General features: G+C 56.6%; 1 protein-coding gene across 1 annotated transcript in view; it reads left to right on the plus strand.

Annotated features, from left to right (window-relative positions):
- Positions 1-23,964, plus strand: part of usp54a (ubiquitin specific peptidase 54a) — an 85,844-nt gene that overhangs the window by 60,114 nt on the left and 1,766 nt on the right. Inside the window, 13 exon segments of the mRNA XM_061227809.1 lie at positions 9,639-9,807; positions 10,341-10,520; positions 10,654-10,830; positions 11,779-11,841; positions 11,844-11,986; positions 11,988-12,298; positions 13,655-13,782; positions 14,429-14,590; positions 15,459-15,578; positions 17,210-17,366; positions 19,764-20,830; positions 21,216-21,361; positions 22,507-22,626. Of these exon segments, the coding sequence (XP_061083793.1) occupies positions 9,639-9,807; positions 10,341-10,520; positions 10,654-10,830; positions 11,779-11,841; positions 11,844-11,986; positions 11,988-12,298; positions 13,655-13,782; positions 14,429-14,590; positions 15,459-15,578; positions 17,210-17,366; positions 19,764-20,830; positions 21,216-21,361; positions 22,507-22,626 (2,943 nt within the window).

The following is a 23,964-nucleotide window of genomic DNA, read 5'->3' on the forward strand; positions in this document are numbered from 1 at the left end:
CAGGAGTGTGCTGTAAGAGTCCCATTCTGCAGCACTCCATGCAGCAGTCAGCTCCCTCTCTTTTCCTCAAGGACGTCCCAGCTGTCCTTACACACACAGCCCCCCTCACACACTCACACACTCACACTCACACACACACACACACACACACACACACACACACACACGCACACACAGCACACACACAGCCCCCCTCACACACACACACACACACACACACAGACCCCCCCACACACACACACACACTCACACAGCCCCCCCCTCACACACACACACACACACACGCACACACACAGCCCCCCTCACACACACACACACACACACACACAGACCCCCCCACACACACACACACTCACACACACATACACACACACCCACACACACGCACACACACAGGCCCCCTCACGCACACACACACACACACACACACACACGCACACAGGCCTCCTCACACACACACACTGCACACACACACACAGGCCCCCTCACGCACACGCACACACACACACACACACACACACAGGCCCCCCTCACGCACACACACACACACACACACACACACACGCACACAGGCCTCCTCACACACACACACACACACACACACACAGGCCCCCTCACGCACACCGCGCACACACACACACACACACACACAGGCCCCCTCACTCACACACACACACACACACACACACACACACACGCACACAGGCCTCCTCACACACGCACACACCTGACAGACCTGGCCGGGGAAAAGGAGAGCCCTAAAGCAGAGATTCACACATCCTGGCCTCTGTTTTCTCAGCACCGTAGAGAGCTGATTTAACGGTTTTACCCAGCAGCAGGGCTCAGAGCCTGAGCTAGCCTAGCGGCCTCCCAGATGTGTAAATGCGTAATGTGGGCTAAGAGCCACACCAGCGCAGATGGGCGTTCGCCAACGACGTATATATTATGTAGGACAGAAGAGACTCAAAAGTGCCATTACAACCCTCTCCCGGGGGAAACCAAATCACCACTGGCTGTAAAAACATAAAAATGTGCATCATGACACGATCTGCATGAACGCTGGAGAACTCTCCAGAACCTTCGGCCAACAAGACGCCGCATCCCCACCCCCACCCGTAGACCAACAACGGGCTACAGACGATTGATTGATTGAATTGATTGAACTTGTTTTTTTATTGAATCAGTCTTTAAATATACAAGTGTAGCTTCAGATACTGTACAAACAAAGCGTTAAAAAGAGGCCTATTTTCAATGTGGTCCGAGGGGTAGGGTGGTTGTGGATGGAGAGAGAGGGGTGGGGGGAAATGGGGGCATGGGGAGTACATTGCATTCCTTGTTATTTGTGTGACACTTTTATCCAAAGCGACTTACAGTTGATTAGACTAAGCAGGAGAAAAGCGCGGGTTAAGGGCCTCAATCAAGGGCCCAACAGCTGTGCGGATCTTAACCTGGCTACACCAGGGATTGAACCACCGACCTTACGGGTCCCAGTCATGCAGCCGCTCCGGTAAAGACGCTGGAGAGACACTAAAACACGGTCACTGACGCGACTGATATCTGCCCGGGAGCGGCGATGGCCCTGAGCCATCTCTGAGTGGGAGTGCGGGGAGGCGTAGCTCATTCACACCGAGCGCCGCAGAACGGCGTTGCGGGCGGGGGCGGGGGCGGCGTGGGCGACGCTGATCGACGGCTGGATCTTTTACGGCTGTCTGTTTGCCGTGAATCACCTCCTCCATCGCGGCCGCGGTCACACACCGAAAACAGGAGACGTTTAACAACCGCAATTATCCTGTAAAAGGAGGCGTGCGGCCGTAACGTCTCATTCGGCGATGTCGTAATCCTACTGTACCGGCGCCGCTGCGAGTGCAGCTTCAAACGCGTCGCTGTTGACGAATGACATAACGCGAAGTGAGTGTGTGTGATATCTCACGCGGTGGAGCTCTCCCATCTGTTGACCCACTGACACTCGTGTAGGTGTTTATTAGCAACTGTGGTGGCTTTGGGGGGATGATTAACATAACGTAACATAAGGTATTTTGCAAGAACAGGCCATTCAGCCCAGTGATGCTCGCCTTTTCCTACCCCTGAGTGTACCGACTGCCTAGTTTGACTCAAAGCTGAGTAGAATCTAACACCGTATCAAGCCTGTCTTGAAAACCCCGAGTGTTTCTGCCTCCACGACATGTACTGGCGACCTATTCCACACATGGACCGCTGGCTGTGTGAAATTAGGCAGTGGATGATGAGGGTGATGATGTATGGTGATGAGAAGCAGATGATGGTTGTTGTGGCTGACTGTGAAGCTGTATTTGGTATCAGGTATGGTAGTTACAGACTTTACATTACATTAATGGCATTTGGCAGACGCTCTTATCCAGAGAGACATACAGTTGATTAGACTAAGCAGGAGACAAACCGGGGATTGAACCAGCGACCTTGTGGGTCCCAGTCGCGTACCTTAACCACTACGCTACAGGCCGCCCTACTTGGCCTATCTACCTTATGTACTGGACATATGTTCATGGCCTTACAACCAGTCATATACGAATGACATTGATATGCGCCGTTTTGTACGTCACCTTGGATAAAAGCGTCTGCTCAATGACATTTAATGTATTCGTGGGTGACTGTGCAGTTGACGAGGGTGGCGCTGACCTGATCAAAATGGCGGCTCCTCTGTCCCGTTTCTCTGCAGCAACCAGGCCATCCGCATGCTGGAGTGCCGGGAGAAACCACGCCGGACATGTTCGGGGAGCTGCTCCGGAACGCCAGCACCATGGGGGACCTCCGGAACTGCCCGGTGAGCCCGGCATCGCCACGGCAACTCTCCCAGGCCCCTCTCCACCTCCCACCCCCCCACACACAACTGTGTTCCTCCTCGCGAGTTTGATAGATCCATCAGTCCGTAGTGTGGCCAACCAAGCTATTTCCCTGAGTGAAATGGTTTCTGAGCTACGGTGTTTACATCTTAAAATGTCATTTAAAGAGGTATTACATATTCTATCTCAGAAAACGTTTTTTTATTTGTATTTAGCTTTGTGTCTTATGGAGCTGTTGAGCTCAGGAGCGTCCGTCTGTCTGTCTGTCTGTCCGTCCGTGTGGAAACGGGAGTGCGTACAGGGCTCAGGACGTGCGTGTGAGGCACGTGGATGCGCGTATGCTGTGCAACAGGTGGGCCGGCTTGTTTACCGCGATGCCGCGAGAGGCAGCAGAAGAGGGGTGAGTCAGAGCCCCCGGGGGGGGGGGGAGCCAGGCAGAGAGCCTGCTGGTCCCGGCAGGCGGGGAGAGAGCAGGCCTTTTCATGGACAGGGCCCGGCGTATGTTCTCCTCCGCGGGCTCGGCTCGCTCCGGAGCACGGCGGGAATGCTAATCGCGGGAGCGCCGCGGAGAAGGAGGCTCTTTGTGAAGAGGGGGGTCTGTGAGCGTGAGGGCCCCGGCGCCCGGACTGACCCCCCCCCCCCCCTCCCCTCCCGCCGCAACACCATGGCAACCTCGACCATCAGGCGCACCAAATTCTCTTTCCACCAATGGCCTGAGGGCACGGGGGCTCCGACATTACCCTGCACCCACTCAACAACTTTGACCTTCACAGCCCCCCCCCCCAAGGTCAAACCATAGAGTGGCTGTCCTTACAGAACACATCTCTGATATGACCTCTTCCTTACACTGACCATTTAACACTTTGTATCTCCTTCGCATCCAAGAACTGTGTATTTTCTGGATGTGTTTCTTGAGTGTAAACAGAAGGACTAAAGGAATATTTGTTGTGTATGTAGGTAACAGTGCAGAGTGTTGTGTTGTTGCAAGCAGGCAAAAGTGGTTTCAGAGAGGCCCGGCCATTTTAGGTTGGTGTCTCAGGACGGGGGCCAGTTTGTCCGTGAGAAGGTGCCGGGAAAGCGCCTCTGTTTACAGGGAGTTTGGCCCGCGCTTAATCCCCGCCTGTCACAGTCCGTCACCGGATCGGGCCAAAAACACCCCCCCACCCCACCCCTGCGCCGGGTTCTAGGAAAAAAACAAAGCAAGAGCTTCCTCCCGGGGCCGCGGCATTCACCTGCCAAACCGCCGGGGCCCGGCGGAAACTTCCGGAAGCTTTCAGCCTCACTCACGTACCGCTCTTAGGATTCTGCTTCACTTACCGTCAGCCCTCTCCGCGCAGGGAGCCCGGTCATGTCCTGGGCGGTCGGTGTTATGGGATTGTCATATTGATATTGCGAGTACGTGTGATGATCGTTTTGCGTAGCAGATGAGGAGGTACTCGTATGACCTCTCTAATTGCCCCAGAGGGGCTGCCAGAGCTGCGTTGAGTTGAATATTGTTTTTCACTTGTGTGGTTTGTGTGGTTGTAATGCAGTCAGAGGTCATCACAGTGACCATCTATCCATGAGGTCGTCAGTGGACTGGGCGTGTGTGGGGGCTGAAGTGTGTGGATTATTGGGTGTGTGTGTGTGTTTGTTTGTGAAGCACTGTGAGTAGAAAAACTGCCTTGTAATGGCATTGGAGAGACGGTACACAGTGCAGTACACTTTGGTTTTTCCTGTGCTACTGACTACTGACCCTTTATTCCCTTTCTCTCTCTTTCCATCTTACTGCCCATGTTTCAATTCTCTTACTTTTCTCCAACTCATCATTTGTTTTGTTTCGCCCTTTCCCTCCCTCCCTCTCTCTCTCCCTTCCTCCCTCTCTCCCCCTCTCCCTTCCTCTCTCTCTCTCACTCGCTCTCTCTCCCTTCCACCCTCTCCCTCTCTCTCTCCCCCTCTCCCTTCCTCCCTCTCTCTCTCTCTCTCGCTCTCTCTCCCTCTCTCTTTCCCTCTCTCTCCCTCTCCCTCTCCCTCTCCCTTTCTCTCTCTCCCCCTCTCCCTCCCTCTCTCAGGCTAGCTGTGGGGAGAAGTTGAGGATTCGGCGGGTGCTGATGAACTCTCCGGAGATCATCACCATCGGGCTGGTGTGGGACTCAGACCACTCTGACCTGGCCGAGGACGTCATCCACAGCCTGGGCACCTGCCTGCGCCTGGGCGATGTAAGAACCCCCCAAACCCACCTCCCACAGGGCCCCTCATCCCCTCTACCCCCCTCCCCAAACCCACTCCCCACGGGGCCCCTCATCCCCACTCCCCCCTCCCCAAACCCACCCTCCACGGCCCCTCATCCCCTCTACCCCCCTCCCCAAACCCACCCCCCACGGGGCCCCTCATCCCCTCTACCCCCCTCCCCAAACCCACCCCCCACGGACCCCCTCATCCCCACTCCCCCCTCCCCAAACCCACTCCCCACGGGGCCCCTCATCCCCACTCCCCCCTCCCCAAACCCACCCCCCACAGGGCCCCTCATCCCCTCTACCCCCCTCCCCAAACCCACTCCCCACGGGGCCCCTCATCCCCTCTACCCCCCTCCCCAAACCCACCCTCCACAGCCCCTCATCCCCACTCCCCCCTCCCCAAACCCACCCTCCACGGCCCCTCATCCCCTCTACCCCCCTCCCCAAACCCACCCTCCACAGCCCCTCATCCCCTCTACCCCCCTCCCCAAACCCACTCCCCACGGGGCCCCTCATCCCCACTCCCCCCTCCCCAAACCCACCCTCCACGGCCCCTCATCCCCTCTACCCCCCTCCCCAAACCCACCCCCCACGGGGCCCCTCATCCCCTCTACCCCCCTCCCCAAACCCACCCCCCACGGACCCCCTCATCCCCACTCCCCCCTCCCCAAACCCACTCCCCACGGGGCCCCTCATCCCCACTCCCCCCTCCCCAAACCCACCCCCCACAGGGCCCCTCATCCCCTCTACCCCCCTCCCCAAACCCACTCCCCACGGGGCCCCTCATCCCCTCTACCCCCCTCCCCAAACCCACCCTCCACAGCCCCTCATCCCCACTCCCCCCTCCCCAAACCCACCCTCCACGGCCCCTCATCCCCTCTACCCCCCTCCCCAAACCCACCCTCCACAGCCCCTCATCCCCACTCCCCCCTCCCCAAACCCACCCTCCACAGCCCCTCATCCCCTCTACCCCCCTCCCCAAACCCACCCCCCACGGCCCCTCATCCCCTCTACCCCCCTCCCCAAACCCACTCCCCACAGGGCCCCTCATCCCCACTCCCCCCCTCCCCAAACCCACCCCCCACGGAGCCCCTCATCCCCACTCCCCCCCTCCCCAAACCCACTCCCCACAGGGCCCCTCATCCCCACTCCCCCCCTCCCCAAACCCACTCCCCACAGGGCCCCTCATCCCCACTCCCCCCCTCCCCAAACCCACTCCCCACGGGGCCCCTCATCCCCACTCCCCCCTCCCCAAACCCACTCCCCACAGGGCCCCTCATCCCCACTCCCCCCCTCCCCAAACCCACTCCCCACAGGGCCCCTCATCCCCACTCCCCCCCTCCCCAAACCCACTCCCCACGGGGCCCCTCATCCCCACTCCCCCCTCCCCAAACCCACCCTCCACAGCCCCTCATCCCCACTCCCCCCTCCCCAAACCCACCCTCCACGGCCCCTCATCCCCTCTACCCCCCTCCCCAAACCCACCCCCCACGGCCCCTCATCCCCTCTACCCCCCTCCCCAAACCCACTCCCCACAGGGCCCCTCATCCCCACTCCCCCCTCCCCAAACCCACTCCCCACGGGGCCCCTCATCCCCTCTACCCCACTCCCCACGGGGCCCCTCTACCCCCCTCCCCAAACCCACTCCCCACGGGGCCCCTCATCCCCACTCCCCACAGGGCCCCTCATTCCCACTCCCCCCTCCCCAAACCCACCCCGTCAGGTCCACCTCTACCCCTCTCACCCCACTCCGTCGTGGAGAGAGCCTGAGTGTGCGTGACTTAGCGGGACGCTAACGGGAGTGGAGCGCTGCGTATCGCGACGCAGTCGATCGGCCCCTCTTCACCTGCCGTGTGCGGCTCTTGGCCGCGAGCTTCCTACAGGCGCACGTAAAGGGCGCTCTCCGCCGTGTTCAGGACGGCGGATAAAACGCCCCGGTGCGGGCGGGCCTCCTAGTGCAGGCGTCTCGCCATCGCCGGGGAGACGTGCCGCCTGAGGGCCTCGGAACGCCGCGACGCCCGACGAGCAGCCCGTCGACCCGTCGCCGCTCTCCGTTTCCATGGGCAACCCTCCAGAAATAGCTGCATAATAACATGACTTCAGTGAGCCGCCGCGGCGCTGGCGTACCTGTAATAAGGGCACCGGCTGGGCTCTGGAGGGTAAGCCTGATCTGTGCTCTTTTCTCCCACACGCAGCTCTTCTACAGGGTCACCGAGGACAAGGCCCGGCAGGCCGAGCTCTACCTGGTGGGCATGGTCTGCTACTACGGCAAGCACTACTCCACCTTCTTCTTCCAGACCAAGATCCGCAAGTGGATGTACTTCGACGACGCGCACGTCAAGGAGGTGAGCGGGACCGCTCTGGGTTGGGTTGTGGTGTAATGGGGCTGTAGTATGGCGTTGGTTGTGGTGTAATGGGTTGTAGCATGGCGTTGGGTTGTGGTGTAATGGGGTTGTAGTATGGCGTTGGTTGTGGTGTAATGGGTTGTAGTATGGCGTTGGGTTGCGGTGTAATGGGCCGTTGGGTTGAGGTGCAGTAGGCCGTTGGATAAGGTGTAATGGCCCGTTAGGTGAGGTGTAATGAGCCATTAGGTTGAGGTGTAATGGGGCATTGGGTTGCAGGGCGTTGGTTGTGGTGTAATGGGGTGTAATGGGGTGTTGGTTGTGGTGTAATGGGGTGTAATGGGCCTTTGGGTTGTGGTGTAATGGGCCGTTGGGTTGAGGTGTAATGGGGTGTAATGGGGCGTTGGGTGAGGTGCAGCGGGGCGTTGGGTTGAGGTGTAATGGGGTGTAATGGGCCGTTGGGTTGAGGTGTAATGGGGTGTAATGGGCCGTTGGGTTGAGGTGTAATGGGGTGTAATGGGCCGTTGGGTTGAGGTGTAATGGGGTGCATCGGGCCGTTGGGTTGAGGTGCAGCGGGGTGTTGGGTGGGGTGTAATGGGCCGTTAGGTTGAGGTGTATCGGGCCGTTGGGTTGTGGTGCAGCGGGGCGTTGGGTTGAGGTGTAATGGGGCGTTGGTTGTGGTGTAATGGGCCGTTGGGTTGAGGTGTAATGGGGTGTTGGTTGTGGTGTAATGGGCCGTTGGGTTGAGGTGTAATGGGGTGTAATGGGCCGTTGGGTTGAGGTGTAATGGGGTCCATCGGGCCGTTGGGTTGAGGTGCAGCGGGGCGTTGGGTTGAGGTGTAATGGGGTGTAATGGGCCGTTGGGTTGAGGTGTAATGGGGTGTAATGGGCCGTTGGGTTGAGGTGTAATGGGGTGTAATGGGCCGTTGGGTTGAGGTGTAATGGGGTGTAATGGGCCGTTGGGTTGAGGTGTAATGGGGTGCATCGGGCCGTTGGGTTGAGGTGCAGCGGGGCGTTGGGTGGGGTGTAATGGGGTGTAATGGGCCGTTGGGTTGAGGTGTAATGGGGTGTAATGGGCCGTTGGGTTGAGGTGTAATGGGGTGTAATGGGCCGTTGGGTTGAGGTGCAGCGGGGCGTTGGGTGGGGTGTAATGGGGTGTAATGGGCCGTTGGGTTGAGGTGTAATGGGGTGTAATGGGCCGTTGGGTTGAGGTGTAATGGGGTGTAATGGGCCGTTGGGTTGAGGTGTAATGGGGTGTAATGGGCCGTTGGGTTGAGGTGCAGCGGGGCGTTGGGTGGGGTGTAATGGGCCGTTAGGTTGAGGTGTATCGGGCCGTTGGGTTGCGGTGTAATGGGGTGCAGCGGGGCGTTGGGTTGAGGTGCAGCGGGGCGTTGGGTTGAGGGGCAGCGCTGGCGGGTCAGAGGCTCACTCAGGGCGCAGGGCTTTATGTGGATAATGGGCGGGCGGTGCTGGCTCAGGCTCACTGCACACAAAGCAGCTCTCTCTCTGAAAGGCTCCACTGCCGCTGCAGAAAGCAGGGAAATCCCCCCATTGTCTCTACCCAACCCAACGCCGGGCGTGGCATGGGGTGGGGGCCCGGGGCACGTGCAGCCGCACCACAGCGATGCTCACACACACACACACACACACACACACACACACACACACCAATGGAGCATCCCATCAGAGCCTGACTGCCAGTGGGTGAGAGGACTCCATTCTCGTTTGGACAGAAATCGCTGCTCCTAAACAACCGAACCTGGTCTGTACCGCGTCCCGCGTCCCGGCTAGATCACCTCCACCGCCGCTCTGCTTTTACACGTCTGATACGCACCGGCATCCCAGAGCTGTCTGTTTGAAGGGCCGCGGTCGGAGATCTCGTTTTGATAAAGCCCTTTCAGCGAGGTCTCGGTCATTGTGCGTCTTGCCCTGCTCTGTTCCACCTTCAGTTGTGCTTTTGGTTATGTGCCCTGCTCTGTTGGGGCTTCAGCCGTGTTTTTGGTTATGGGTCCTCCTCGGTTGGAGCTTCAGTTGTGTTTTTGGTTATGTGCCCTGCTCTGTTCAGCCGTGTTTTTGGTTAAGCTCTGTTCCAGCTTCAGCCGTGTTGTTGGTTAAGCTCTGTTCCAGCTTCAGCCGTGTTTTCGGTTAAGCTCTGTTCCAGCTTCAGCCGTGTTTTCGGCTAAGCTCTGTTCCAGCTTCAGCCGTGTTTTTGGTTAAGCTCCGTTCCAGCTTCAGCCGTGTTTTTGGCTTCCTCCCGGCAGATCGGGCCCAAGTGGAAGGACGTGGTGTCGCGGTGCATAAAGGGGCACTACCAGCCGCTCCTCCTGCTCTACGCGGACCCCCGCGGGACCCCCGTCTCCGTGCAGGACCTGCCCCCCCACCTGGACCTGCGCCACTACAACAAGGCCTACTACGACAGCGAGGACTCGGGTACGAGGTTCCCGCCCTCCCTGCATCCAGAATGAGAGGGCGAATCGTTTTTATTGGCTGAGAAAGTCAATGATTGACAGCTCACTGCTCCGCGCATCAGGGGTTTTCTGAGAGCCGAACGAAGCTCAGCCTCGGCAGTGACAATAGAGGGGTTAATGGCGCGGCGGCTAACTGCAGGAGAAAGAGATGATGTCTGCGCGCCGAATTTTATTACTCCCTCAGTGTTCGCCTGCTGAAGGCCCTGCTGGTCGAAACATTGCAGCAATAAATCTGCGGGAGCTTTAAAATTCAGTGTGCGGACATCTTCTTTTTCACTGGTTGTTACTGGTCTCAGACTAGTTTAGGTCCTAGGTGGGGCATTGCTGTTGTACCCTTGAATAAGATGCTTAACCTGAATCCAGTGAATTGTGTAGCTGTATGAATGGACTGTGAACCTCACTGTGCATTTATCCAGTGCATACATATTGTCACGTTAATAACGTCTTGCTCTCCAGGGGCTTATTTTAAATGTTTTTTTGTTGTTCTCGATTCAGGCCGGGAGCCGTCCATCTCCAGCGACACGCGGACGGACTCGTCGACGGACAGCTACTCGTACAAACACTCGCACTCGCACCACGAGTCCATGGTCAGCCACTTCTCCTCCGACTCGCAGGGCACGGTCATCTGTAACCCTGACAACGACACGGCCTCGCAGAGCAGCGTGGAGACCGCAGGTACCCGCCCGCACGCGCGCGCACACGTACGGGACTACATTGCCTGGGACTACATTACCCACAACCCCCCCCCCCCCCCTCGTCTCCATCCGATGACATCACCATCCCATCTCGGCTGTCTCCCGTTGTTAAGGGCAGGGGACGGACAGTGAGCCGGCGCAGAGGCAGGCGCTGAGGAAAGGCGGGACTTTGGACAGGAAGGGCGGGTCCGGGGACAGGAAGCGGAGCTCTAGCCGGCCGCGGCGCTTTGAGGACAGGGGCCGCGCCCCTAAGGCGGATGAGGCGTCCTCCGTGGGCTACCACAGCGAGGGTAGGGGGCCCCGGCCTCTCTCTGCTTAGATCACAAACACGCCACGCTGCCGGTGTGACCAGCTGTTCTGCACTGCCAGCGTACGCCCACACACACGGCACACACGCACATGCACACGGCACACACGCACATGCACATACACATGCACATACACATGTACACGCACATATACACACATATACACACACACACGCACACACATGCCACACAGACGCACACGCTCACACAGTGTGAATGGCGGCTCGTCAGACTCTAGCGGTACTCTTGGACGAGGGTAATTTCAGTTGACAGCGTAACTGATTGGCAGGCTGTAGTCACACACGCGGCTCGCTCAGTTTTGGCTCCATTTGCATTTCCATCGTCCTGTGATACTCATCGCTGTCTCAGCTCTGGTGAAGACGCGCTACGCTGAGGAAGAGCTAATTCTCTCTCCCTCTCTCATTTTCTCCTTCCATCTCGGCTGCCTTTCTCCCCTCTCCTTCTTTCCCCATCCAATGTCACTTTCTCTCCCCCCCCCCCCTCTCTCCCCCCTCTCTCTCTCCCCCTTTCTCTCTCCCCCCTCTCTCTCCCCTTTCTCTCTCCCCCCTCTCCCTTCTCTCTCCCCCCTCTCTCTCTCCCCCTTTCTCCTGCTCTCTCTCCCCCTCTCTCCCCTCGCCCCCTCTCTCTCTCTCTCTCTCCCTCCCCCTCTCTCCCTCCCTCTCTCCCCTCTCCCCCCTTCTCCCCTCCCCTCTCTCTCTCTCTCTCTCTCTCTCTCTCTCCCCCCCTCTCTCTCTCTCTCTCCCCCTCCCCCCCTCTCTCTCCCCTCTCTCTCCCCTCTCTCTCCCCTCTCTCCCCCTCCTCCCCCTCCCGTCTCTTTCTCTCTCTCTCTCTCTCTCTCTCTCTCTCTCTCTCTCTCTCTCTCTCTCTCTCTCTCTCTCCCCCCCTCCCTCCCCTCTCTCTCTCCCGCAGGTGAGACTCTGAAAGAGAAGCAGGCCCCGCGTACGGGCCTGAAGCCCTCCTCCAGCAGGCTGCGGAGTTTAAGGAGACCATGAGCAACATCATCCACAGCCGGCCGCTGTCGGCCTCCAGCCTGGGCCTGGGGGGGCGGGAGGCGCCCTCGCGGGGGCGGGACTGGGACGTGGAGAGCACCAGCAGCGAATCCAAGTCCAGCTCGTCGGGGGGGCGGGCGGTGCCGGCCGCCGTGGCGACCGCGGCGCGAGGCGCTGAACATCGACAGCATCTTCAGCCGGCGGCAGGCCGGCTACAGCCCGCTGGGCTCCGCCCCCCTGCACGAGGACGGCGACGCCGCGGGCGACGGGGGCGGGGCCCGCGCTGGCGGGGGCGGGGCCGCGCGCCCGCACCCTCCCCCGCCCCAGCCCCGCCTCATACAGAGGATGGAGAGCGGCTACGAGAGCAGCGAGAGGAACAGCAACAGCCCCGTCAGCCTGGACATGCCGCTCAGCGACACCTGCTGCCCCAGCCTGCACCGGTACAGAGCCCAGCGCTGTGTATACACACTCATACACACACACTCATACAGTACACATGCACATATACACACTCATACACACACTCATACAGTACACATGCACATACACACACTCATACACACACACTCATACACACACTCATACAGTACCTATACACTCATACACACACTCATACAGTACACATGCACATACACACACTCATACACACACACTCATACACACACTCATACAGTACATATACACTCATACACACACTCATACAGTGCATACACACTCATACACACACACTCATACAGTACACATGCACATATACACACTCATACACACACTCCTACAGTACATATACACTCATACACACACTCATACAGTGCATACACACTCATACACACACACTCATACAGTACACATGCACATATAACACACTCATACACACACTCATACAGTACATATACACTCATACACACACACTCATACACACACTCATACAGTACATATACACTCATACACACACTCATACAGTACATATACACTCATACACACACTCATACAGTACCTATACACTCATACACACACTCATACAGTACACATATACTGATACACACTCATACAGTACCTATACACCCATATACAGTACAGATACACTCATATACAGCACATATGCACTCATATACAGTAATCACGTGTATATACACACACTTATACAGTACACTTGCACTCATATACAGCACATATATAATACATGCGCATGTACAGTATATATACAGTTATATAGTACGCACACACACACACACACACACACACACACACACACTCTCTTCAAGACAGATGCAGTATTTAGGATTCATGTGTTTGTGTCTCATTTGGGTTGTTGGATGTATTTCACAGCTCCTGGAGTAAAGTCTTCCTCATTAAATATTTTAACAGCCAGACTTGTAAAATACTGAGAGAATAATAATCCCCCAGATGAATTCATTATGAGTCTTAAGTTTACACGTCTGGGGAAGCCAGTCAGTGAGCTGTCGAGTGACAGACAGTGCTCATGTGATTGCTCTCTCTCCCTCCCTCTCTCTTTTCCTCTCTCTCTCTCCCTCCCCCCTCTCTCTCTCTCTCTCTCTCTCTCTCTCTCCCTCTCTCCCTCCCTCTCCCTCTCCCCCTCTCTCTCTCTCTCTCCCTCCCTCCCTCTCCTCCCCTTCTCTCCTCTCTCTCTCTCTCTCTCTCCCTCTCCCCTCCCTCTCTCTCCCTCTCCCCCTCCCTCTCTCTCCCCCTCTCTCTCTCTCTCGCTCTCCCTCCCTCCCTCTCTCCCTCCCTCCCTCCCTCTCCTCCCCTTCTCTCCTCCCTCTCTCTCGCTGTGTTAGGGATGGAGGGTCCCGGAAGCATTTTGGTGCGGGCCCGTCCTGGCGCAGCGTGCCCAAGTCCAAGAGCAGCAGCGCCCTTCTGCAGGACCTGAAGGCATCCACCCGGGGCAGCAGCCACCTCAGCCTGGGTGTGTGCACGTCTGTGTGTGTGTGTGTGTAATCCGTGTGAGTGTATGTACATGCTTTGTGTGGGTTCCTGGTTGTATGTACGTGTGTGCGCGTGTGCGTGTGTGCGTGCTTGTGCGTGTGTGTGTGTTTATGTGTACATGTACGTGTGTGTGTGCGTGTGTGCATACGTGTTTATGTGTACGTGTTTATGTGTACATGTACGTGTGTGTGTGTGCGTGTGTGCATACGTGTTTGTGTACGTGTGTGCCTCTCTCTGTCTCCCTCACTGTGTACACAGTCAGAGACAGGCCGGTCAGGTCAGATGCAGTTGTGTTTGGTTATCGTCTTTATCAGTGTGTGCACAGCGCAATATAATATGTGCTTCACATGCACACATCCTCTTCCTGCTAAGTCTTGTGATGCTGTTGTGTTTCCGTGTGTGCCTGCACGTGTGGGTGTGCGTGCGTGCGTGCGTGCGTGCGTGTGTGGTGTGTACGTGTGTGCGTGTGTGCGTGTGTGTGTGCGTGCGTGCGTGTGTGGTGTGTGTGTGTGTACGTGTGTACGTGTGTGCGTGTGTGCATGTGTGTGTGTACGTGTGTGCGTGTGTGCGCGTGCGCGTGTGTGCGTTTGTGCGTGTGTGTACGCGTGCGGTGGTGTGTGGTTCAGGTGGTGAAGGTCGCAGTGAGCTGGACGAGCTGCAGGAGGAGGTGACACGTCGAGCGCGGGAGCAGGAGCTGCAGAGGAAGCAGGAGAAGGAGCGGGAGGCGGCCATGGGCTTCAACCCCAGGCCCAGCAAGTTCATGGACCTGGACGAGCTGCAGAACCAGGGTACAGCAGCCCGATCTGACCTCCACAGGGTTTAACACACATACACACACACCCCTGTGTGTGGGACAGGGCTCTGGAGCTGTGTGTCTGTATGAGTGTGAGTGTGTGAGCGTTCCAGTGTGAGTGCCAGGTGTACTGGGTGGATCATCCAATGGGAACAGTGGAGACTGGCTGTGCTGCCTGTGCACTTGACCACCCAGCTGTACAAGAAGTACAGGTACCTCCTAATTGGTTTATGGCCTCTGAGCTGGGCCAATCACTGGAGGCTGTTGGAATGAGGGAGGGGTTCGAGGGTGGCTTATTTTCTTGTTTTTTTACGACTTGCATGATCCTTTAGTGCATAATCCAGTCCTCTCTTGAAAGATTGGCCAATCATGTCCTGTTGTTTGTTTTTCTGCTGGATTCTGGGGAGGGTGCTTTTACGCAAGAACACCCATGCACATCAGTACATATGAACACACACACACACACACACACACACACAAACCTACATGCACATACAACCATGAACACACACAGCATGTACATACACTCACACGGATTAAACACACATATATCACACACATACACAAACAAACCTACATGCACATACAACCATGAACACACACACAGCATGTACATACACTCACACGGATTAAACATACACACACAAGCTTGCGGGTGTGGTGCAGGCTTGTGCGGTGCTGGGATTGCTGGTATCGCTGGGTTTCTGTGGGGGATGCTGGGTTGTTGCGAGGGGATGCTGGGTTGTTGCTGGGTTTGCCGGGTTGTTGCTGGGTTGTTTCGGGGTGTTCTCCGGGTGCTTTGCGCTCCTGCGGGCCGGGGGGGCCGCGTGTCCTAAGCCCCTGCCCCGCTGTGTGATCCGCAGGGAAGGGCGAGGGCTCAGAGCGATGCCTCTCGGAGGCTGACGCTCTCTTAGAGCAGTCCCTGCAGCTCGAGCAGGCCGACGAGATGGCCGCCGCCCTCGCAGTGTGTAACCAAGCTGTGTGTAAGTAACCCTAACCTGCCTGTGCCTGCGCTCGTACTACCACCTCTAACCGTCCGTCCGCCCGTCCGTCTGCCCCGTCTGTCTGTCCCTCTCTGAGCTCTGCTTCGCTGTGACCCGGCCCAACTCGCACCCCTGCACAGGAGCCGGACCTCCTCTCAGCGAGAGTCTCTGGTGAGGTTTGGGATTGGGCACGACCAGAGTGACTCTCGCTGCGAGGCGTTCGGCTCCTGTGCGGTGCGACTGAGCCGGGTCCGTGGGAACGCCGTCTGTCTCGTCCAAAACTTTGGGGAAAAGAGAGGAGGAGGAGGAGGAGGAGGAGGAGGAGGAGGAGTGGTCATCTGCTGATGTAACTTCCTCTCCTTTTAGTCCCCAAACAGTAGAAGGGGCTTATCGCTTTGAATCATTCATGGCGTGGAAGCAGGTCGGTCTGTCCAAATCCAAGACTGCCTTTCGGATATTGGCACGGTCACCGGCTCCCAGTGTGCATTTCACCCCAGCACTAAGGAGAGCGAGTCACAGAGCTGTTTACAGGTACTGTGGTTACCAGGCAGCCTGCTGGCCAACCCTCCTGCGGAAGGGGGGTGGGGCATCTGACTGACCACTGTGACGCCCAATCCAAATCCTGACCACCCCCAGGCGCCACCCTCGTCTAGCTGGTGCTCCCTTATGCAAATATGAGAGCACCAGCCTTGGTGCTCCCAAATTTGGGAGCTGGTTTTAGGGTTTTCCTCCTCCTGCTCTCTCCCTCTCTGTCTCGTTCTCGATTTCTCTCTCTGTCTCTCTCGCTCTCTTCTTTAGCTTTCTCACACTTCTTAAGCTTTTTCTATCTTTCTCTGCAGTTCTTGTCATGAGTGCAGTGTCTGTCTGTCTGTCTGTCTGTCTGTCTGTGCACAAAACTATCAGTGCACCTGAGCACTCCTGGTCTTTTCACGGTGGATGGTCTCTTGTTCTGTGGTACAGTGACACGTTATTTTACCACCCGATCCTTTGTCTATGCGCACTACCCTGTGTGTAGCGCACTACCCTGTGTGTTTACCGCACTGTTTCCTGAGTCTGCAGCCAGTTCACTTTCAAAGTTGGGTAGACCAATCAAAGTCGGCGTTTATTTCATATTTACTTGCATTCTCCATCATAGTATTGGTTTTTACCTCAGATTCCACAAAGTGTTTGTTGAAAATTTCCAAGGGAAGACTTCAGAGAAGCATATAGTCGAAAGAAAATAGACTAGTAAAAGCTCGCCTTTAACCTTTTTTTGTTTTAGTTTTACTATTTATTTAATTTTAACATTGTTTAACATTCAAGTATGATTTTACCATTTTGCCATTACGTACGGTGAGTGCGTGGAAGTGCTTCAGCCCAGCAGACATTAGCCAAGCGTTAGTGCCCCATTGTCAAACCGCACCATTGACCTGTAACACGCCCATGTGATGTCACCCCTCCCCCATCCCCCATCCCGTCCCATTGTTTAGTCACATGACCCTTATTCGTGTTTTATTTTTGTAACAAGTTGTTGTTTTGCATGCTCCCATAACTCAGTTCTTTATTTCTACGTATTTTTGTGTGTGTTTTTATTTTGTTTTGTTTTATTTGTGCCTTTTTTTTTTTTGTTTGTTTCCTTTTTTGCATTTTAGCTAAACTAAGACTTACCATGCATGAAGGCTGTGCTAACACTCATAGCAGAGCAGTGGCTGATAAGAAGCTGCACAGGTGCATGAGGAGAGCGCGGGGTCTTCAGGAGCGCATGCAGCAGCAGGAGCAGCAGCAGCCTCAGCCGCAGGGCGAGTCCAGGTACCAGCCCCTACCCCCGCCACCGCCATCGCAGCCTGCCCACACCGGGGGCAGCGCTGCAGCCTCTCAACACCAGGGGGCGCTCAGCCTCCCTACACCAGCAGCGCTGCAGACTCCCCACACCAGGGGGCGCTAGCGCTCGCCCTCCCCACACCGGGGGCAGCGCTGCAGCCTCTCAACACCAGGGGGCAGCGCTGCAGACTCCCCACACCAGGGGGCAGTGCTGCAGCCTGCCTACACCAGGGGGCGCTAGCGCACAGACTCCCCACACCAGCAGCGCTGCAGACTCCCCACACCAGGGGGCGCTAGCGCTCGCCCTCCCCACACCAGCAGCGCTGCAGACTCCCCACACCAGGGGGCGCTAGCGCTCGCCCTCCCCACACCAGCAGCGCTGCAGACTCCCCACACCAGGGGGCGCTAGCGCTTGACCTCCCCACACCAGGGGGCGCTAGCGCTCAGACTCCCCACACCAGCAGCGCTGCAGACTCCCCACACCAGGGGGCGCTAGCGCTTGACCTCCCCACACCAGGGGGCGCTAGCGCTCAGACTCCCCACACCAGGGGGCGCTAGCGCTCGGCCTCCAGTGGAGCCTGTGCCTGCAAAATGTTGCCACCCATCACTTGTGGGCCTTGAAAGGAATACTGCCAGAGCGCAGTGCGTGCCAGGGTTCTGGTGGGTTTAGGGTGTTTTTCGTAGATCGTTTTTTGGTCGAAATGCACTCTTGAGGGCGAGCTAGACTGATTCTCCGAATGACGAAGTGATTGGTGGCAGGTGAAGCAATAACCTTGCACACACTGTTATGTTGGTCTCAGAGATGTTTCTGTGGCATCTCTGGCCCGCAGAGCTCGAGAAGAGTATCGGCATCTTTTCCTCTCCCTCAGCGTAAACAGCAGAAACTGACCTGAGAACATCACACACACATAGGACACGTAACTAAGAGAATTCAGGCAGAATTGAACCTGGCCGTGATCCCCCAGTTAGTTTTGCTGAGGGCTTTCCCGGGATAAAGCATGGTTAGCCACAAGGAGAGGTGAGCGTCTGGAGGCCAGGGTGAAATGGGCGTCACCTACACCGGGTGATGTCATGAGGCCCAGCTGCGTATTTAGGGTTACCACAGCCTAAGTGGATCTTGCGGTTGGAGGTCAGACGCTCTCGACCTTGCGACCTCTCAACACGTGCGCGTGCGTGCGAGAGAGCGAAGGCCCGGTCGTTTCAAGGCGTCCGTCTGGAGCATCGGCCGTGCGCTGCTCGCTCGCACGGATCCAGCTCATTTTTAAAATCGATGAGAACAGCGTTTTGATGGATTACCAGGAGCCGCTGTAATTACTGAAGTGTGTTTCAGGAGAAATGTGCAGAATCCATAAAGACTTCCATTAGAAAGAATGGACTGCTCCCAACCTCATAAACCTTTGGCCGTTTTCCCTCAAAATGAGTGTCCAGTATTTACAGTTATGCCCACTAGAATTCTACATTTATTCCTAAAGTGGAAACTGATACTGTTGCATAATTTGTTCTTTATTTTTATCGATCGTAGGGATGAAGCCAATTAGAGGAATGCTATTTATCGTCTTCTTCTAGTTGCGTCATTTAATTTGAATAAATTAGCTTGTTCAGACTCCACTTGAAGAAAAATATAGTGTCTTTGGAAGAATCTTTTGGAGGAGCTTTGGTTAGACAGCCCACCACCGTGCGCAGGTAAAAGTTAGAGATAAAGAATGTTTCAAGGGAGTCTTTCCAATCGTTTATTTTTTACCTCATATCTCCTTGTTCTTTTCCTGACCTAAAAGCTAGAAGTTAGGAGGGTACCAAAAATTTCTTGAGCAAGGAAACGCATCCTTTGCGGAAGTATTTTTTCAAAATGACTGATGTATAAATGCGCGATCCGTGGAACTACCTTACCCAACTGCCACGCGTATGCCACGTCTATCTATAACTGACGTTTGAAGGAGCAAGAACATTCCATTTACCCAATTAATTTTCTCGATTTCCCCCATCTTCACTTCCTTCTCTTGCCTCGTTGTCTTGCCTCTCCTGATGAGTGGAGCCAGGAGCAGGAAAAGGTGCGAGGAAAGGAATAAGAAGTGAAAAATAAGCCATTGGAAAGAGCTCATACTCCCCGCCCCGCTAAGCCCTTTACCCCTGACTGAACTTGAAAGCTGGCTTCCTGTGAGATGGCTGTGCAGGAACATGCAGGTTCACAGGTTAACCAGAGACGGAGGGGCGGGTGGACGTGTGTTCTGTGGGCCGTGGCGTGAGTGGAGAGGTGTAGCGGGGATGTCTCCACCTGGAGTGTGATGTCACTGGTTATGTCATGCATGGGGGAAAATGGGCTTTGTGTCTCGAACTGCAAATTGATTGCTTAGTGACTTGCTCCCTTCTTGCTCGCTTCCCTTCTAGTGAACAGCCTATCCCGGTCCAAATACTGCTGACGGACGCTCAGGTGGAGGACCAGGAAGCTGAACAGAACAGCAGCCTTGGCCCGCCCTCTCCTCTCCATGTTAAGCCCCTCCCCTCATGTAGAAATTTGCCCCCCGAAGCCTTGAGCCACCCGCCTCCCTGCCCCCCCCACGCCGGGCAGTTCCCGCGGAAACCGGGCCCCAAGGAGGAGGGCGCCGAGCGCCCGGCCCCGCCCCCAGCCGCTGGAGAGCGCCCGGCCCCGCCCCCAGCCGCTGGAGAGCGTGAGATGAGAGGGGAGGGGCGGGAGTGCCCTCCTCCCTGGGGGAACGCCCCGCTCTCCGACATCATCCCGGACCAGCCCCTCCACGTCAGGCCCATCCCCAAACACGCCGCCGTCTCCCTACCCTCGCTCGCTCTCGACTGGGACGACCCGCCCATGGAGGGGGAGGCCGGAGCCGGGCCCACGCGGTCCACCCCCCCTCCCGCCCTGGGCCGGGCCGAGGCTTCGGACTGGCACCCTCCCCGCGGCAGCCCCCCGGCGCACGCGCCCGCGCACTCCAACCCCAGACCCTCGCTGCCGGTGGACCCGAGCTCGGAGCGGGAATACGGCAGCGTCGCGGAGGAGTACCCCCAAACCTACCCCAGATCCCCCTCCCGCCTGCCCCTCCGCACCCCCCCTCAGGCCCCCCCGCCCCCGCTCTCCGGCACCGCCCGCAGGCCGGCCCCCGCCCCAGACCCCCGAAACTGGTCCTCCTGGAGCCTGGATGGGCCGGACGTCATGGACACCCCGTTCTACGTCCCCCCCGACGGGCACTGCGCGCCGGGGCGCCCCTCCTCCCCCGCGGCAGGGGCTGGGCCCGGCCCGGCCATGCCCGTCGAGCGCTGGGCCGAGAACGTCACGCGGTACTACAACTCCCAGCATGCCCCTGACCTGGACCGCGGCTCCCCCAGCCCCGAGCTCTCCGAGCTGGACTCTCTGTATCAGGCCAGCCTGCAGGCCCCGTGCCCCCCCAGGGCCCAGCACACCGGCCCCCACCCTCAGCACCCGCTGGCTGCTGGGAAACCAGGTACCCGCCGTGCCTCATTCACGGAACACCGCAGTTCAGTAAGCATCGAGACTCAGATTCAGACACGGCGACGTTTTAGTAGATTAGAATTTAAGATCACCATCAGCCTGTAATCTTGACGGCGGTGTGCCAGAACTGTTGAATGTTTAGCCTCCTTTTAACTGATGATATTTCATGAGATTTATACTCTTCTGATGTACACGCCTGTTTTTAAGGGCTTACATTCGAGCGAGGCCTGATGTTTTAAGCTGAGGGAGAAACGTTTTGGCGTATGGCTGGTGTAGCATGTTCACTGATGTGGGCAGATTAGCGTGTTGCGTGTGCTTGGTGGCCAGTTTGAAGGCAGACGAGGCTCAGGGCCTGTACTAACCCGTTGTTTCCGTAGCGATGGTGGCGGCGCGAAAGCTGCTCTCTGGGATGGGCGCGCCCGGCCGCTCCAAAACCCCCACCGCCGAGATCGAGAGGAGCGCGTACAGGGCCCCCGTCTGTGCCAGCCCCCCCACCTACCGCCCCCCGGTGAGCAAGAGGCGTGTTCATACACACACACGCACGTACACACCTGCACACACGCACACACACGTACGCACCTGCACACACACACGCACGTACGCACCTGCACACACGTACACACCTGCGCACACACACGCACCTACACACACACACGCATGTACACACCAACACAGGCACGTACACACCTACACACACACGCACGTACACACCTACACACACACACATTCACACACATTCTCACACACACACACACACACACACACCTACACACACACACACACACACACACACACACACACACACATTCAAACACACACACACGTTCACACACACACGCACGTACACACCTGCGCACACACACACACACACATACACACACGCACGTACACACCTACACACACATTCACACACACACACACACACACATACACACACGCACGTACACACCTACACACACATTCACACACACACACACACACACACACACACACAGTATGAATGCATACATACGCACAGACATACACATAAACAGCTTCCAGTTGGCAGCGTATTGCTGCAGTCACTGTAGCTTTCAGTGGGACTGCTCCCTGGTGTTGGACTTAAAATGATGAAACACAGTATAGAAGACTGTGTACAACACCAGCTCTGTAAAATGGAAACCAAAATAATCATCAGGCCCTGGATGAATACTTGTGCTAACTGATGCAGACATTAATAACACATTAGCACATGGGATGAGTTAGCTGGGCAGACAGGGAATGGCTCAGGCGGATCTGTGGGATCAGTATCAGTGTCACTGAGTGAATGGAGCAGCTGCTCTAGGTATGTGTCTGTGTGCGTCTCCCTGTGGTGTGTGTGTGTGTGTGTGTGTGTGTGTGTGTGTGTGTGTGTGTACCCCTGTGTTCTGTGTGTGTGTGTGTGTGTGTGCGTGTGTGCGTGCGCTAGTGCGTCTCCCTGTGGTGTGTGTGTGTGTGTGTGTGTGTGTGTGTGTGTGTGTGTGTGTGTGTGTGTGTGTGTGTGTGTGTGTGTGTGTGTGTGTGCATCCCCCTGTGGTGTGTGTCTGTGTGCGTCTCCCTGTGCTGTGTGTGTTTATACCCCTGTGCTCTCATTGCTTGCGTGTGTGTGTGTGTGTGTCCCAGCCCGCCTCATCTTTGGCACGTTGTGAGGACCGGCTGCGCAGTGAGGACCAGTCGTACAGCGCTGAGAACCTGCGGCGCATCGCCCGCAGCCTGAGCGGCACCGTCATCAGGGCCCGACCCCAACCGCTCGCCAGCTCCCACAGCTTCGTGAGTAACACACACACACACACACACACACACACCATACACACACTCTCTCACACACACACACACACACACACACACACACACACACACACACACACAGAACACAGGGGTACACACACACACACACACACCATACACAGACACTCTCTCACACACACACACACACACACACACACACACACACACACACACACACACACACACACACACCATACACACACTCTCTCTCACACACACACACACACCCACACACACACACACACACACTCTCTCTCACACACACACACGCACACCATACACACACTCTCTCTTACACACACACACACACACACACACACACAGACTCTCTCTCTCTCTCACACACCCACACACTCTCACACTCTCTCTCACACACCCACACACTCTCACACTTTCTCACACACTCTCTCTCCCACACACACACACACACACACACACACACTCACCACACACACACACCATACACACACTCTCTCACACACACACACACACACACACACACACACAGAACACAGGGGTACACACACACACACACACACCATACACAGACACTCTCTCACACACACACACACACACACACACACACACACACACACACACACACACACCATACACACACTCTCTCTCACACACACACACACACCCACACACACACACACACACACTCTCTCTCACACACACACACGCACACCATACACACACTCTCTCTTACACACACACACACACACACACACACACAGACTCTCTCTCTCTCTCACACACCCACACACTCTCACACTCTCTCTCACACACCCACACACTCTCACACTTTCTCACACACTCTCTCTCCCACACACACACACACACACACACACACACTCACCACACACACACACCATACACACACTCTCTCACACACACACACACACACACACACACACTCACCACACACACACACACACCATACACACACTCACACACACACACACACACACACACACACACCATACACACACTCTCGCACACACGCGCACACAGACTCTCTCTCTCTCTCTCTCTCACCCACACACTCTCACACTCTCTCACACACACACACACACACACACACCATACACACACGCACACAGACTCTCTCTCTCTCTCTCTCTCTCACACACACCCATACACTCTCACACTCTCACACACTCTCTCTCTCACACACACACATTCTCCCTCACACACACACACACACACACACACACACACACACACAACACAAACGCACTCTCTCTGTCTCCCTCTCACGGGCATGCGCGCACACACACACGCACCCTCCCTCACACACACACTCCCTCACACACA

This window comes from Conger conger, chromosome 18 (assembly GCF_963514075.1).
Source record: "Conger conger chromosome 18, fConCon1.1, whole genome shotgun sequence".
Classification (NCBI taxonomy): domain Eukaryota; kingdom Metazoa; phylum Chordata; class Actinopteri; order Anguilliformes; family Congridae; genus Conger; species Conger conger.